This window comes from Fundulus heteroclitus, chromosome 17 (genome assembly GCF_011125445.2).
Source record: "Fundulus heteroclitus isolate FHET01 chromosome 17, MU-UCD_Fhet_4.1, whole genome shotgun sequence".
Lineage (NCBI taxonomy): Eukaryota > Metazoa > Chordata > Actinopteri > Cyprinodontiformes > Fundulidae > Fundulus > Fundulus heteroclitus.
Window position 1 is genome coordinate 22,578,476 of NC_046377.1, and position 12,925 is coordinate 22,591,400.

At 39.9% G+C, this 12,925-nt stretch overlaps 1 protein-coding gene and 1 long non-coding RNA gene across 2 annotated transcripts in view; one reads left to right on the forward strand and one right to left on the reverse strand.

Moving 5' to 3' along the window:
• LOC110367039 overlaps nt 1–10,639 on the forward strand; it is a 29,493-nt gene extending 18,854 nt beyond the window's left edge. The window contains exons 2-3 of the long non-coding RNA XR_004933163.1: nt 7,809–7,966; nt 9,882–10,639. This is a non-coding gene — a long non-coding RNA (uncharacterized LOC110367039). The remainder of the gene's footprint in view (nt 1–7,808; nt 7,967–9,881) is intronic.
• Nucleotides 6,879–12,147, reverse strand: ifng1 (interferon gamma 1). Its single transcript, NM_001360736.1, is given in 4 exon segments — nt 6,879–7,945; nt 8,663–8,932; nt 11,334–11,417; nt 11,874–12,147. Coding segments are annotated over 4 exon segments (615 nt in total). The 5' UTR covers nt 11,994–12,147; the 3' UTR covers nt 6,879–7,804.
• Between the last annotated feature and the right edge of the window lie 778 nt (nt 12,148–12,925).

Consider the following 12,925-nt stretch of genomic DNA (forward strand, 5'->3'; position numbering starts at 1 on the left):
TCTGCTGGATTTTCTTTCTATCCCGAATAAACATATTTGTTTACTACGAGCGCCGCCGTGCTGACGTCACGGCCTACTTAAGTCACCTGATTGGCTGAGCAGCGGCCGGTCGCGACCTAAATATTGCAAAATTTTCTCGTCTTAAACTGGCTGTAACTTGCCTTGTGCGCGATTTTGTGTGGAGAACCTTTTATTCTTGGCATTTGAATATATGATCTATCATTTAAGACAATAATAAGAGTAGTTCCACAAATACAGGAACGAAAGTGAACGCTACAGTTTACATAGCCTGGGTGCCATTCCGAACTTAGTCCCGCCCACAATGTTTTTGGTCGGGAAGTTCGGTCTGGCATTGCTCAATAGTAGCGCGAGAATGCTCGCCCAATATCTGACGGGCCAATCAAATTGTCGGGGCGGGCTTTATACGACGATGGACAGATGATCAACAGTAACGTAATCAACCACGTCACCAAAGCGCGCTTGGGTTGAATTCGTTTACAACAACGATGGCTGCCGCTGGAGAGTTGAGGTGTGTAGATTCCGCTATTAGGTCTGTTCTAGAAGATATCGACAGGTTCGTGTGTTGAAGGACTCCTTAGATCCTTACATTCTTTTTGCAACACCGGCAAAAATCGTTAACGCTCATCTTCTTATGCTAGGCTAACAGTTGAGTTCCGTTGACAACAACTATGCGTCGCTTAACATACGTCACACACTCCGTTGCTCTTATTGGTTGTAGGTCTATCCAATTGAGTGCAGAGGAATTTTTTTTCCTGGTTCGTTCGAAACACGCCCCATAATCACAGCTCTATGGAGCAGTATCAGACTCAAATTCTGACTAGAATTGAGTATGACCATGTCAGGCTACAGTTTACAGCTACCGGCCTAAGACCTGTGAAAACACCGTTGCATTGATCAGTTCTACTAAAGATAAACGCATAGATTAGTTTTTCCAGATCCTGCTGAGACATCAGTCCTTTAATCCTGGAAATGTTCTCCAGGTTCTAGAAGGTCCACTTTGTCTTTAGATGGAGGTTCAGGTCTGAGTCCATCACTACTCCCAGATTTCAGGCCTAATTAGTGGTTCCTACCTGAAGCAGCTGAAGCTGTGAGCTAACTCCTGATCTCTCCTCTATTGGTCCAAAGATTATTACTTCAGTTTTGTTTTTATTCAACTGAAGAAAAGTTTGGCATCACATTTTAAATGTTTCCAACTAGACGTGGCTCGGTTCGGTGCTTTCTGCATGTTGGTCTGTTTGCTCATTACCAGCGTTGCACACATAGAATTGAAGTGACTAGATGGCTGTAACTGAGTTACTGTGTATAGTATTAATTTAAAAACAATTACTGGATCTGCATCAATCATCCAATATGCAATCCAGTTAATTAGTCAATATTGGAGCCAATATCTGATTTGGGTGTTGGATCAGTGCATCTCAAGTTCACATTGCAGCAATCCCTCATACCGAGAATGCATGTGGCGACAGGGGTGAGGAAAACTCCCCTTTAACAGAAAGAAACCTCCAGCAGAACCAGAACCAGGCATCCACCTGCCTCAACTGACTGGGGGTTAGAGAAGACAAAGCAGAGACACAGAAGCACACATTGACCCAGGAGTACTTTCTATGTGAGAGAAAAGTAAAACAACAATGGCACCTGTTTTTGTCGCTCCCTCCTTGGCAGAAAGTGACTGGTAATGCCGTAAGACTGGGTGGCAACAACAACAAGGTTAAGTTTTCAACTTTTGACGTAGTTTTAAACTTTATTTAGCCCTATCTGGCCTTTGAAAGTCCGTCTCACTGTGAGCTGGAATGAACAGCGGTGCGTGTTCGTTTCTGTGTCTAAAACCTAACGTCTGAGTTCCAGCGGGCGAGCTAGCCGACACTTTGCGTGTGTTTGTGCAAGAGAATCATGTATGCATATGAAAACGATTACGCTACACGTACAGCCTCTAACTTTACATAAAATAATGTCCGTACACTGCAGCGGGGGTCAGTAAAGCTCACTTAATGAGTCGTGACGCGGATTTTTATCTGTGTACGTTTCAAAATGCGGTCTGAAGCTGATTGTTAATATTAGCTGGTTTAAACGCAACTTTTGTGTAACATTTTTTATCATTGTGTGAAAAACAGTATTCTATCCACACCTAATGTATTCTTTTTATTGTTATGCTTTATTTGTTTTATCTATTTGATTTTCCATGTGTTGTTAATATTGTTTTATTATTTTACTTATCACATTTCACTTTGTAATAGTTTTTAGACAGACTACAAAAGCCCATCTAGGGACAAACGCTGCTAACTAGCTCACGCTATAAGCACCAGGATACAGAAGTCTATGTTAAATTCTGTTTGTCCCTATCAAATAAATCTGATAAATAAATAAATATAAACGGAGGAGGAAAAAGTAATAAGCTTATCGGCTCCAATGATGAACCCCAAAAAATGGGCAGCACATACTAGGATATCGGTTAGATCAGGGGTCTGCAACCTGTGGATCTTAATAACTTTGGCTACAAATTATATTTTTATTATGGTATTTAAATGTAATAATGATAATAAAATCAGGTTTTAGCATTTTTTCACATCAGAATGATGCTAATAGTGCCAGTAACATATCATTTTAAATCAATATTCTTTCATTATGTAGCTTTGATTTTGTTTACATCATTATCCACAAATATCAACATCCCGTCTAAAAAAAAACATCCCGTTTTTTTTAAAACCTCAAAGTACACATTAAAGGGCGTTTCTTTAACGATGACAACACATTTCCTACAGTAGATCTTTATCAAAAATTATAACTTGTCTTTTTTCAAAAGGCCAGGCAACATTTGCGTCTAATTTGCGTTTAATTTAAGTGAACTGTAGGAAAAATGGCTCTTAACAATGTAAAGGTTGCAGGACCCCTGGGTTAGACTGAGGTCAAAATAATCGGCCTTATAAAACCTGTATTGGCCGATCTCTACTTAGAAGTCCCATTTGGTATTTGCCACCCGCTGTTACGGGAACACAGCGAACGCGTGGAGGAAGATAAGCTGGTTGGATGAGACCGCAGTGGAACTTTTCGGCCTACATTCAGAACCCTGTAGTAGAAAACAAGACTGCACCAAACTCACTGAACACTTCATTCTCACAGTGAGACATGGTTGTTGCAGCATCATGATATGGGGATGGATGCTTTTTTTTTTCAGCAGGGACAGGCAAGCTAGTCACAGGTGATGGAAACATGACCAGAGCTTAAAAACTGGCCAAATATAGAGGAAACCTATCAGAACAAGGCTGTCCAGGTCCAAAGTCCTGCAGCTTTTAGACGTCTCTGGTCAAACACACCTGAATCCAAGGCTGAATGGCCTCCTCAGCATGCAGCAGTTTTCCAGAGCCCAGCTAATGACCTAATTATTGGATCTGGGCCTAAATTCAGGTGCACACCTGCAGCCAGAGCAGCTTCAACTCTTCTGAGAACAAGATTTAACTTTCATTTATCCTGAAGCTGCTTTGGTGGGTGGAGGTCAAAGCTCTGATGAGGGATTGGTGATGTAGGGTTTGGATTTCCTTCACCAATACGGGTAGAAGCAGGCAGCTTGTTTAGTTGATTTATTTCATATATCTGTGGTCATTGATGTGATTGGATCACCTGAACTGAAGTATTTTGATTTGGGTGATCAATACTTGTGCAAATAAAGTGTATTTAACAAATGTAATTGCAAGGAAAGGTTAGAAACTTTTAACTCGGGAGGTGAATTTCAGATATGGATTAAATAAAAATTTGGAAAAACAAAATAATTGCCTAGGTAATTAATGTAATTCTCAACAATAATGCCTTTTTTAATCATTCTCTCCCTTTTATCTCCTCTTTCTTTCACCTTTCTTTTTTTTTCTTCTTGTTCCACCTTACCTCTCCTACTTTCCCATTGTAGTCTCCACATAATTTGAAATACTCCCTGCATGAATTATAATAAAACTATTTACATGCATAAATCAAACATAGCACTATGGCGAAAGCCGTACTGCTCCACTTGTGAAACTAAAATCTGTCGAGCTCTTTTTGCCATTAAGACAATTCTTAATGCAACATTTCCAGACAGGACACTGGGGGAAAAAAATTTAAATAAAATGCCTTTCTTTGTTTTTGTCTATTGCTTAAAATCCTAGTAAAATACAACCAGGAGGTATGAAAATGATTTCAAATTTCAAAACAATTTAACGCAGGGGGAATAAACAATACAATGAAAAATTCCCAGTTTGTGAAATTACAATTGAGTTGAAAAAGCGGAAAGTGCAGAAATGAACATAAACGCATAAAGATGTGGAAATAAAGGAGGAACGCCTGAGAGAAACTGGTGCAGCTGTTTTGTTTAATGCTGCAGGTTGTGGCTGTTATGTGGGCTGTCTCTAATATATCGACCACCGTAGCAAGAGGAGATGCACACCAGCTGTTTAAGTCCTTCCAGCTAAAAGACAAGCTATGAAGAAGGGGAATTACAGAGGCTCTAGTATTCAGCCTTGAGGAGCTCCATCTCTCTTGTGTTTTTGTCTGTGCCAACGAAAGAAGAAAAAAAATCAACTTGATTGAATTAAAACTCTGACTTTTATTGTTTTTTACAGACTTTTATAGCGTCGGTGCCGCTGAGGGTTTTCGTTGACCACACAAACAAACTGCGCTGCGGTGGGGAAGCACAGCTCGGGTTCTTAGAAGTCACAGCTTCACACACAAACACATATAGTGCCCGCAGTGCATTGTGGGTAAGCCAGCAGTTCCTGTAAGAGATGGCTATGAGTTTATGAGAAGTGATGTAACAGGAAGTGACGTCGCCGTTATGGGGTGGAGGGCTGGGGTCCATCTAGCTTGTCTTAAGCTGCAGCAGAAGTTTCACCTGCCTGCTGAGGCTGACAGCAGCTGTTTGAGTTTGGTTCAAACAGAAAGTAAACGGGTTATTAGTTTGTTTCTGCCTCTTTTGCATCTTCTTATGAGAGGAAGTGAAAATACATCTGCAGACTAAAAGCTTTAAATTAAAAGAAATAAACAAAGTCTTGGTAAAACCAATGGTGTCAGGTCCAAAACACAGTATATTCCTCACTGTCGTTGTTTATTGAGCTAAAATGGAAAAACTGGTAAACACTGAGGGCACATTTACTGCTTTCCTGCAGGTGTGTATTAACACGGTGCCAGGGCGAAAAGAGGTCAGCAATGATGTTAGAGAAGCAACTGTTGTAAGACGGCCTGCCGTCCTTCCACCAGGGGACATCATGCAATGCTCAGAGAAATGACCAAGAAGCCAAGAGCTCCACCTCAGACTCTACAGGCCTCAGTTAGCAGGTTATTTTTTTTTTTAAAGCTAATCACAGGAAAATTCAAAAGAGAATTTGTGGATGGTTGATAATTTGGGGCTTTTTGCCGCCTTTGGGCCTGGGCTCCCAGCAGTCAGTAGGTAATCCATGAAATCCCCTTTATACCAAACATTTCTGCAGTCTGTAGCGGGACCTTCAGAGAGTTCTGCAGATATAGATGTGCAAACTTGTGTTGGGAAGACGAAGATGCCAAAAAGCCTCCACTGTTCATCAGAAAACAACATTATCACCCCCAGACTGTTAGATGGAGAGAACCAACCAGCAGCTTGGGTGTCGCTGAGGTGCGTTATCTCCCAGCATCCCAACCTCGGGCCGCCATATTTTGTTATCCCATCACATCCACGGTTCCTCAGCTTCAGGACCTTCTTCTGTCCGGGCCTCTAAACGTGTTGATCTGCCTATTTTCCAGCAAAAGGGATTGAAGGTCATATAACTGATAAAAACCATATATTTGGGTCTATTTGCTCTTGAATCTCTTTAAACCTCAGACTTTGACCTTAATGGCCCATTACGCTGAAATATGCTGGCGAGAACCCTGAGTTGCTTTTTCACATAGAGTCAGGTTGATTTAATGGTAGTTTCCTCATGATAAATAAAATCTCCTTTACAACCTGCATGTTCTATTTACTCTGGGTATCTCTGCCAGATGCTACAGATGACATTTCATGCAAAATCCACTTTTTTAGCCCTTAAATACATTTTGTTGTGTACTTGGAGTCTCTGGGAGTGAAGAAACGTTTAATTTAGGTGCTGCATTGATATCTGTATATTCTTTCTTGGTCATATTCTTTAAGCCTTTCAGTTTCCTTTGTTCTCTATTACGTTTGTTTTTAAACAATTACATCACAGTATCATCTTCCAGCTAAACAATTTCCACCATTTCTATTTGTCGGAGTGATTTTGTAGTCCAGGCCGAAGCATCCAGAAGCTACAAGTGAATAAATCATCCATTGCTCATAACACTGCCCCAAACAGACTACAAAAATGGCCGAACAGGGTGGAATGGAACGCTCTGTGATCTGGAGGGGGCGGGGTCTAAAGAGCCTCCTTCGCATTTAAAGAGACAGCACCAAAACCAGTTGCTCTCTGACCCAGCTCAAAACAGGGGAAAGAAGCGGGAATGTGGTGTTAAATTAACGAGGAATTCAGACCAAAGCATTGCAGTTCCACTTTATATAGACCACAGTGGAATAATTTCAATGTGAAAAGGAAGGCATTGGAATGTCCCCTTTAAGTTTTGTTTTGTGATTGATTACATCCAGGGGACAAATCCAGACGAAATCTGTAAGGGGGTAAATATTTACTATAATGTTGTTGTAGAAAACTATGGAAACACATAATTTAACAAAACGGCAAATCTTTTGCTGTTTCTGCAAGTTTGAGCAGGATTCCAGCAAAAGGCACAGGGTCAGCTAACCCTTAAAGATCAGCAATAACTCAGCATCTCTGGTTGAATCCATAGCAAGAACCACAGAAAGTAAAGACGACACGTCCGACTGAAGTGCATTGTGTTTATTTCATACTAATCTGTCAGCTTGTGCCAATCAATAAATACACAATAAATAATCAGTAGTCATAACAGCATGATTCACTATTAAATAAAACACTTAAATACAAAATAAATATAAAAAAACTAAAACAGTCCAGCAAAAATGATAAATTCCCTGACGACTGTAGCACCTCCACTGCAATAACAGTACTACCTCAGCACTTGAAGGTTCAGAGAAGAGTACTCTGCAGTATATGAGGATAAACTGTGATGTACTTCATTTGTAAACATCATCATCAGTTCTCCAAGGCACTTAAGTGGAAGCAGGTTTATGTTCATACAAAATTCATTCGTTCTCAAGAAAGAAAGAAAAACTCTCATGATAAACAACACTTGGTTTGGGCGACTCTGTCATTCACATCTGAAGTGTCACTTTTTTACCAATCAAAGGGTTGTGCCCAGTTTGGCCCCACCCACCTCTCCGCCACCGTCCAATAGGAGTTCAGAAAGGAAAGCAATCACTTGTAAGAGAGATAATTGTACATGTTTACCAGCACTAAGTTGTTTTACATGTAGCTGATCTCAGTATTTTATCCTCTGCTGTTTTTTAAAGTGAATAAAACTATTAAATCAAGTATTTCCAGGCATTGTTATTTGTCCTGAACTTTGCAGGATCCTGTTTCAAGTAAAAAAATAAAAAAACAACAATATTAAATCCCCTTTTAAAAGCATTTCAGTAGATTTACCAAGCTTAGCCTGATAGTTCATGTTTCAGTCAATAAATATCTCTCTCTATGTATATATATATATTTGTTTGACATAGCCCCTGATTGGAAAATATGAAATAGGCACATTGATTTTGGTTTAAAGAAATTTGAGTCTTTTAAAAACTTGTTTGACATCCTCATGTCGCTGGTGTTTTTGTTGCCTAGCTGCTATTGTTGTCGCCCTTTTTGCTCGTCTTTCAGGCTCCCAGGCGAGACTTGGACCTCGTCTGCCGCCGCCGCCGCCGCCTCCTCATGACGTTGTCCGCCAGCGAGCTCGCTTCCTCGTAAACCCACGGCAGCTCCCGCAAGGCTTTGCTCTGGACCTTGATGTTATCCATCTGGAGAAGGAAGACGGATCGGTCAGTTTCCAATTCATATGGACTAAAGCAGTCTCTATCTGAAACTTTGATTATGGGAATCAAGTAGAACATCTAAGGCAGATTTATCGATCAGACTTTGTTGCAAGTTCATCCATTCATTAGTTCATTTGTTGCATCCATAAGTACTTGTGCTTTATTTAATAAGATCTTGATGAGTTCAACAATCTAGTCCAATACATTCTGGTATAGAGTCTGGTTTGCAACTCTATTATAAGCTCTATAATCCTAAGGTAATTGTTCTTAAAGCTTCTTTAAAATACCTTATTCTTTAAGATCTTTTGGAGACTTTCACAGATATTTCAGAGACTTTTCTTAAGCTATTTTAAGACCCCAAAATAAATGTGAAAACGTCAAAACATAAGCTTTATATATGCTCCAATGTCTTCACACCTACTTAAAGGCCGCTTTAGGCCCTGCCTCAACCCTCGCTATGACTTATTTTAGTCCTCAAACCAGTAAAGACATCTGTAAGGACATCTTTATGCTTCTAGAGAGTGCTGTACCTTCAGCACGATAAAAAAATCTCCGTAAACACACACAAAAACTCCTCTTAGAGTCTTGTGAAGATGCAGCACAAGGCTTTTGAAAACTCTCTGCAGACACCGCCTTGCCTTTGTTCAACCAAAGCCTCAAAGATTTTGCGCTAGTATATAACTAAAACAACCGTTTACGTACATCAATGTGTTTGAGCTTCTGCAGTCCCTGCAGAAGGTTCACCTGCTCCCCGTAACGATTCGTCTTCAGCTCTTTTATCTTCAGTAAAAGCTTTTCCAGACTGGACCTGACGTCTCCAGCAGCCGACGAGCCGCTGGTGCCGGTGCCTGAAGCGTCAGCTTTGTTTTGGCTGATGGTTAGCTGGGGACTCGCAGTGGGTAACTGCTTCAGCATGTGTCCGAACAGCTTCTCATATGCCTCCAGAACACCACCCATGAACAACATCTGGTTCTGAGAAAGAGAAGACGGGCAGACATGAGTAAAAGGCTCATTTTACTCAAGTTTAATCCATATTATAACATTATTAAAGATTCTGATGTTTGAATACGTTAATGAAACATAAGTGCGAAAGAAAAGCTGGTCTGCCCTGGCTCGACAATCGTGTACCAGCCTTGAGGCGCTGAAACCTTTTCATACAGTGGAAAAACTCTGTGGTTTCCCACACAAAAGTTAAACTAAGTGTAGTGTGAGCCATAAAGGGGAATGCCACTCACTGTCTGTTAAACATGAATGTCATATTCCAGTTTTGCTGACAGCTTTGAACCTCGTCTGGATGCAAGAGCTCTTGGTTTGACGTTTAAGTTTCATTTGGTCACTATACATGTTGGTGGGGATACACCTGTTGATTAATCTTGGCAGATGCTGGTGGAAATAAGTGTCAGACTGGATGAAATCTAAATTGAATTGCTGCCTTTTGAGGTGTAAGTCAGATGAGTCACAGGAGGTCTTTGGGTTGGAAAAAGTGAATGAGAAACTCCTGGAGGCTGTAAAGATTAGGTGGTCATCAACAACATGCTAAAAACTGCTTTTTCTGTGTAGCAAATCTGCTGTAATTACCAAAATTAATGTCTAAATATGCTCTTAACTTAATTCATCTGTTTCCTCTATGAGATATAGACCAGATTCTTTAGATAATCTCAACTTTACAAGTTTTCTACTTCAGTGCTGAAAAATAAATACTTCCTGAGTTATTTTCAGCTTAAAGGTCATAGTTACCTAAAGCTAACAACTGTTAGCTTTAATTAGCCTAAATCTAAATATATAGACAGCTGTTTTCAACTTTTACTCAGAAAAACAGTACATAAATCATCTCAAATTAGATTCTCCTCGTTCTGACCGATGAAGCCACTCTTCTGTGTTTACAGTTTACATCCTGGTTTTTTTCTTGTTTGTTCCTCAGATCTTAACCTGAAACTGATCACCATCTTACCATGAAAACCGCAACATTCTTCACAAGAAAGCACCACCTTGTGCCATGAAGGGTTTAACCTTTGAGATTTCAAATCAGCAAATGAAACTGACTAAATGCTGACTTTATGTCACAGTATGAAAGTTCCAGTTTTGAGTCTCAAAATAGTTGCAAAAAGGTTGCAGAAGCAGCAAGGAAAGGCAAACCACAAAAACCTCAATATAAACTCATGTGTGATAAGGTTCAGACTTTTCTAAGTGTCTGAAAATGTTTTGATAGACTGAAACTGGAGTATAGCACCAGCTAACTGCTGACTAGACTAGCTTAATAGCATAGCCTGGAAAACGGCTTTAAAAACTTCCACCAGCTACTAACATGCCTGTGTTTAAGCATATACACTGACATTGTGAATATTTATGAACTAAAATGCACTTTATTTTAAATCCTTAATTTGAGATTGTTGTTTATTAAAATAGCTTCTCTGCAAACAGATTAAGGTAGTTAGCTTAGCTTAGCCTAGTTTAGCATCAAGCTAGGTGGAAGCTGCTTACTCCCTTTTTCTAAAACTCTGAAATAATTACCAGTAATATGTCCTGTAATTATTTTTGCTTTAATAAAATAGTGTATTTTGTGATTTTAGGGCTGGTTTCTGGAACTACGTGACGATACAATTACTATTCATCAGTGTTGCTAGATATAGTTTAATTCAGCCTGACTGCCAAACTGTCTTTGTGAATGACCCCCGGAACAAAAGCAAAAAACTAAATGCTGACTTGTTTTGTATCGTTACTTTATATTATCGTTACTTTATATTAAAGATTATGCCTAATGTTGGATGTTGTCAATGTGTTAATTTGGAGCTATAAAGTTTTAGGACAACTGTTGGAGTGTGGACTCATCTACCCAATGAAAAGCTCTAACCCTAAAATATAGGCCCAACAAAACTGTTGGACGTTAAGGTTAGGGTTAGAAGTCGATTTCTTTACATTTTAAGAATTACTTGTAAGGTGTTATAATCATCTATAGTAAATATTTTAAATCAATGACATTCCCAAGGTTAGTTATACAGTACTTTTAACACACATGGGTTACACCAATGTGACACAAATCTGAGAGTTAGAATCTGATTTCATAAATCAATTAAACTGCTCTAATGGTCTTACATTGACACTATTTTGACATTTCCTAGATAATAAATGCATTTGTGAACATGGTTTCCAATACAGGTCTTAATCTTTATGATGGTATATTTCTTAAAGTACCATTAATAACTCTAGTCGGGGTGACAGGCATCACAATATATGGTAATATAAATGTGAGCGCGTTACTCAGTGCGATTGGGAGAAAGTGGCTCTAGTGTCAGTATGAGTGGAAAAGTGCTATATAAGTTCAGTCCATTTACCATTTAAAATGTAATATAGATGTTCCATAGCTAATATTTACCTCCATCTTGCCTTTCAGGTGTTCTCTGGGAAACACGAGCTTTCCGTCGAATAAATCCGCCTTCGAGATTTTCTGCAAAGATGTCTAAAACACAAATATATGTTTATTAATATTAAAAACAGTTCAAGTTTCTACTCATTTACAGACTAGCACTGAAGGAAGGCCTAAATGATGCATTCACTGTCTGTATTGTCAACTAAAGCACATAAAACATTTGTAGCTGCATTCAAAAACTATTACAAATTTGATCAAGGTGTAAGAGTCCTGGTATTCTTTCGTGATGTTTGCTGCTGTTAAAGGGGAAAATATTGCAGTTGGGTTTAAGAACACTTATGCAACATGTTGCAGTTATTGCTTGAAGTAGCAGGATGGCCTTTAACCCACGCAGGTCTACGTGTTTGCGCATGTGTCTCTGTGTGTTTGTGGTGGGAGCGTCAGGAAGCAGCCAACCCCTACCAACACATGAAGACCTCCACAGACTCAGACTAAACCAGAGCTTCAGCTAACAGGCCTACTTCCAGCCGTGCTGTTGGTACTCACATAGTGCTGCCACAGGTTCTGCAGGGTCCTGTTCATCTCCTGAGGGATGTACGTTCCGCTGACCTGACACACAGACAGCCACATGGAGAGGCAGACCACCATCCTCATCGCAGCAACCATTGTGTTGTAGCTCCCCTGAGTTGCCTTTGAGTCGTTGGTTTGAATCCCAAAATGATCCCGATGCGACAGCCGCTTCTTTTCGATCCCTGCCGGAGTGACTCTGAGGACCAGCTGCCAGTCGTGTGTCTCTCACCCTGTAGTTGGCTCAAACTGTTTGACTTGTCATGAAAGCTTTTATTTATAACAGCCTGCAAGAGAGAGAGAGTGTGATGCAGAGATGCAGCAGTGATCTAAGTGTGAAAAATGTGGTTGTGCAGTTTCCTTTAAATCACCAAACTTCATAGAAGTGGGTGAGGGGTCTCCCACTCATGCATACTGAACAAAATGCATAAACGCACTGATGAATTACTTCCCCGCCCCCAGATTTCATTAGAATTAAAGTTAGAATTGTTAATTTTGGGCATTTGTGGAGATGCAAGACGCTGATGTTTCAGTGAAAATAAAAAAAAAACAGCTGGAAAACACTGAGGTGGTTCTGCTGCAGCCTGCGTCGGAAAGCATTAGATCCAGCAGAAACCCAATGGAAACTATTACAAACGCGGATCAACCTGTTGCCTTTCAGGTTTCACTGGGAACTCTGAGACTTCATCAAACATGTTGGCTTGTCTCAATCTATACGTTTGCTCAAACAATATAGTTGAATTTAACTTTGAAGCCACTTTAGAATGCAGTGCAAAGCAATTAAAGACCACATATGACCTGCAAAAAGATTATTTGAACTTTAAAACTTTATGAATACCTGTTTTTTTTCCCCCCAAGAGTTTATGGCACTACTAAAACCATTTGGAAACTCATGAATCAAACAACTTCCACAGTGTTCAGACAGGAGAGAGAAGCTGGGAAGACAGCAGAGCTCCTGAGGTTAGGAGCAGACCTCTGGATAACTCCATGTAGCTATAGATGGCTCAAATGGCAAGATGTGCAAGAAGGTA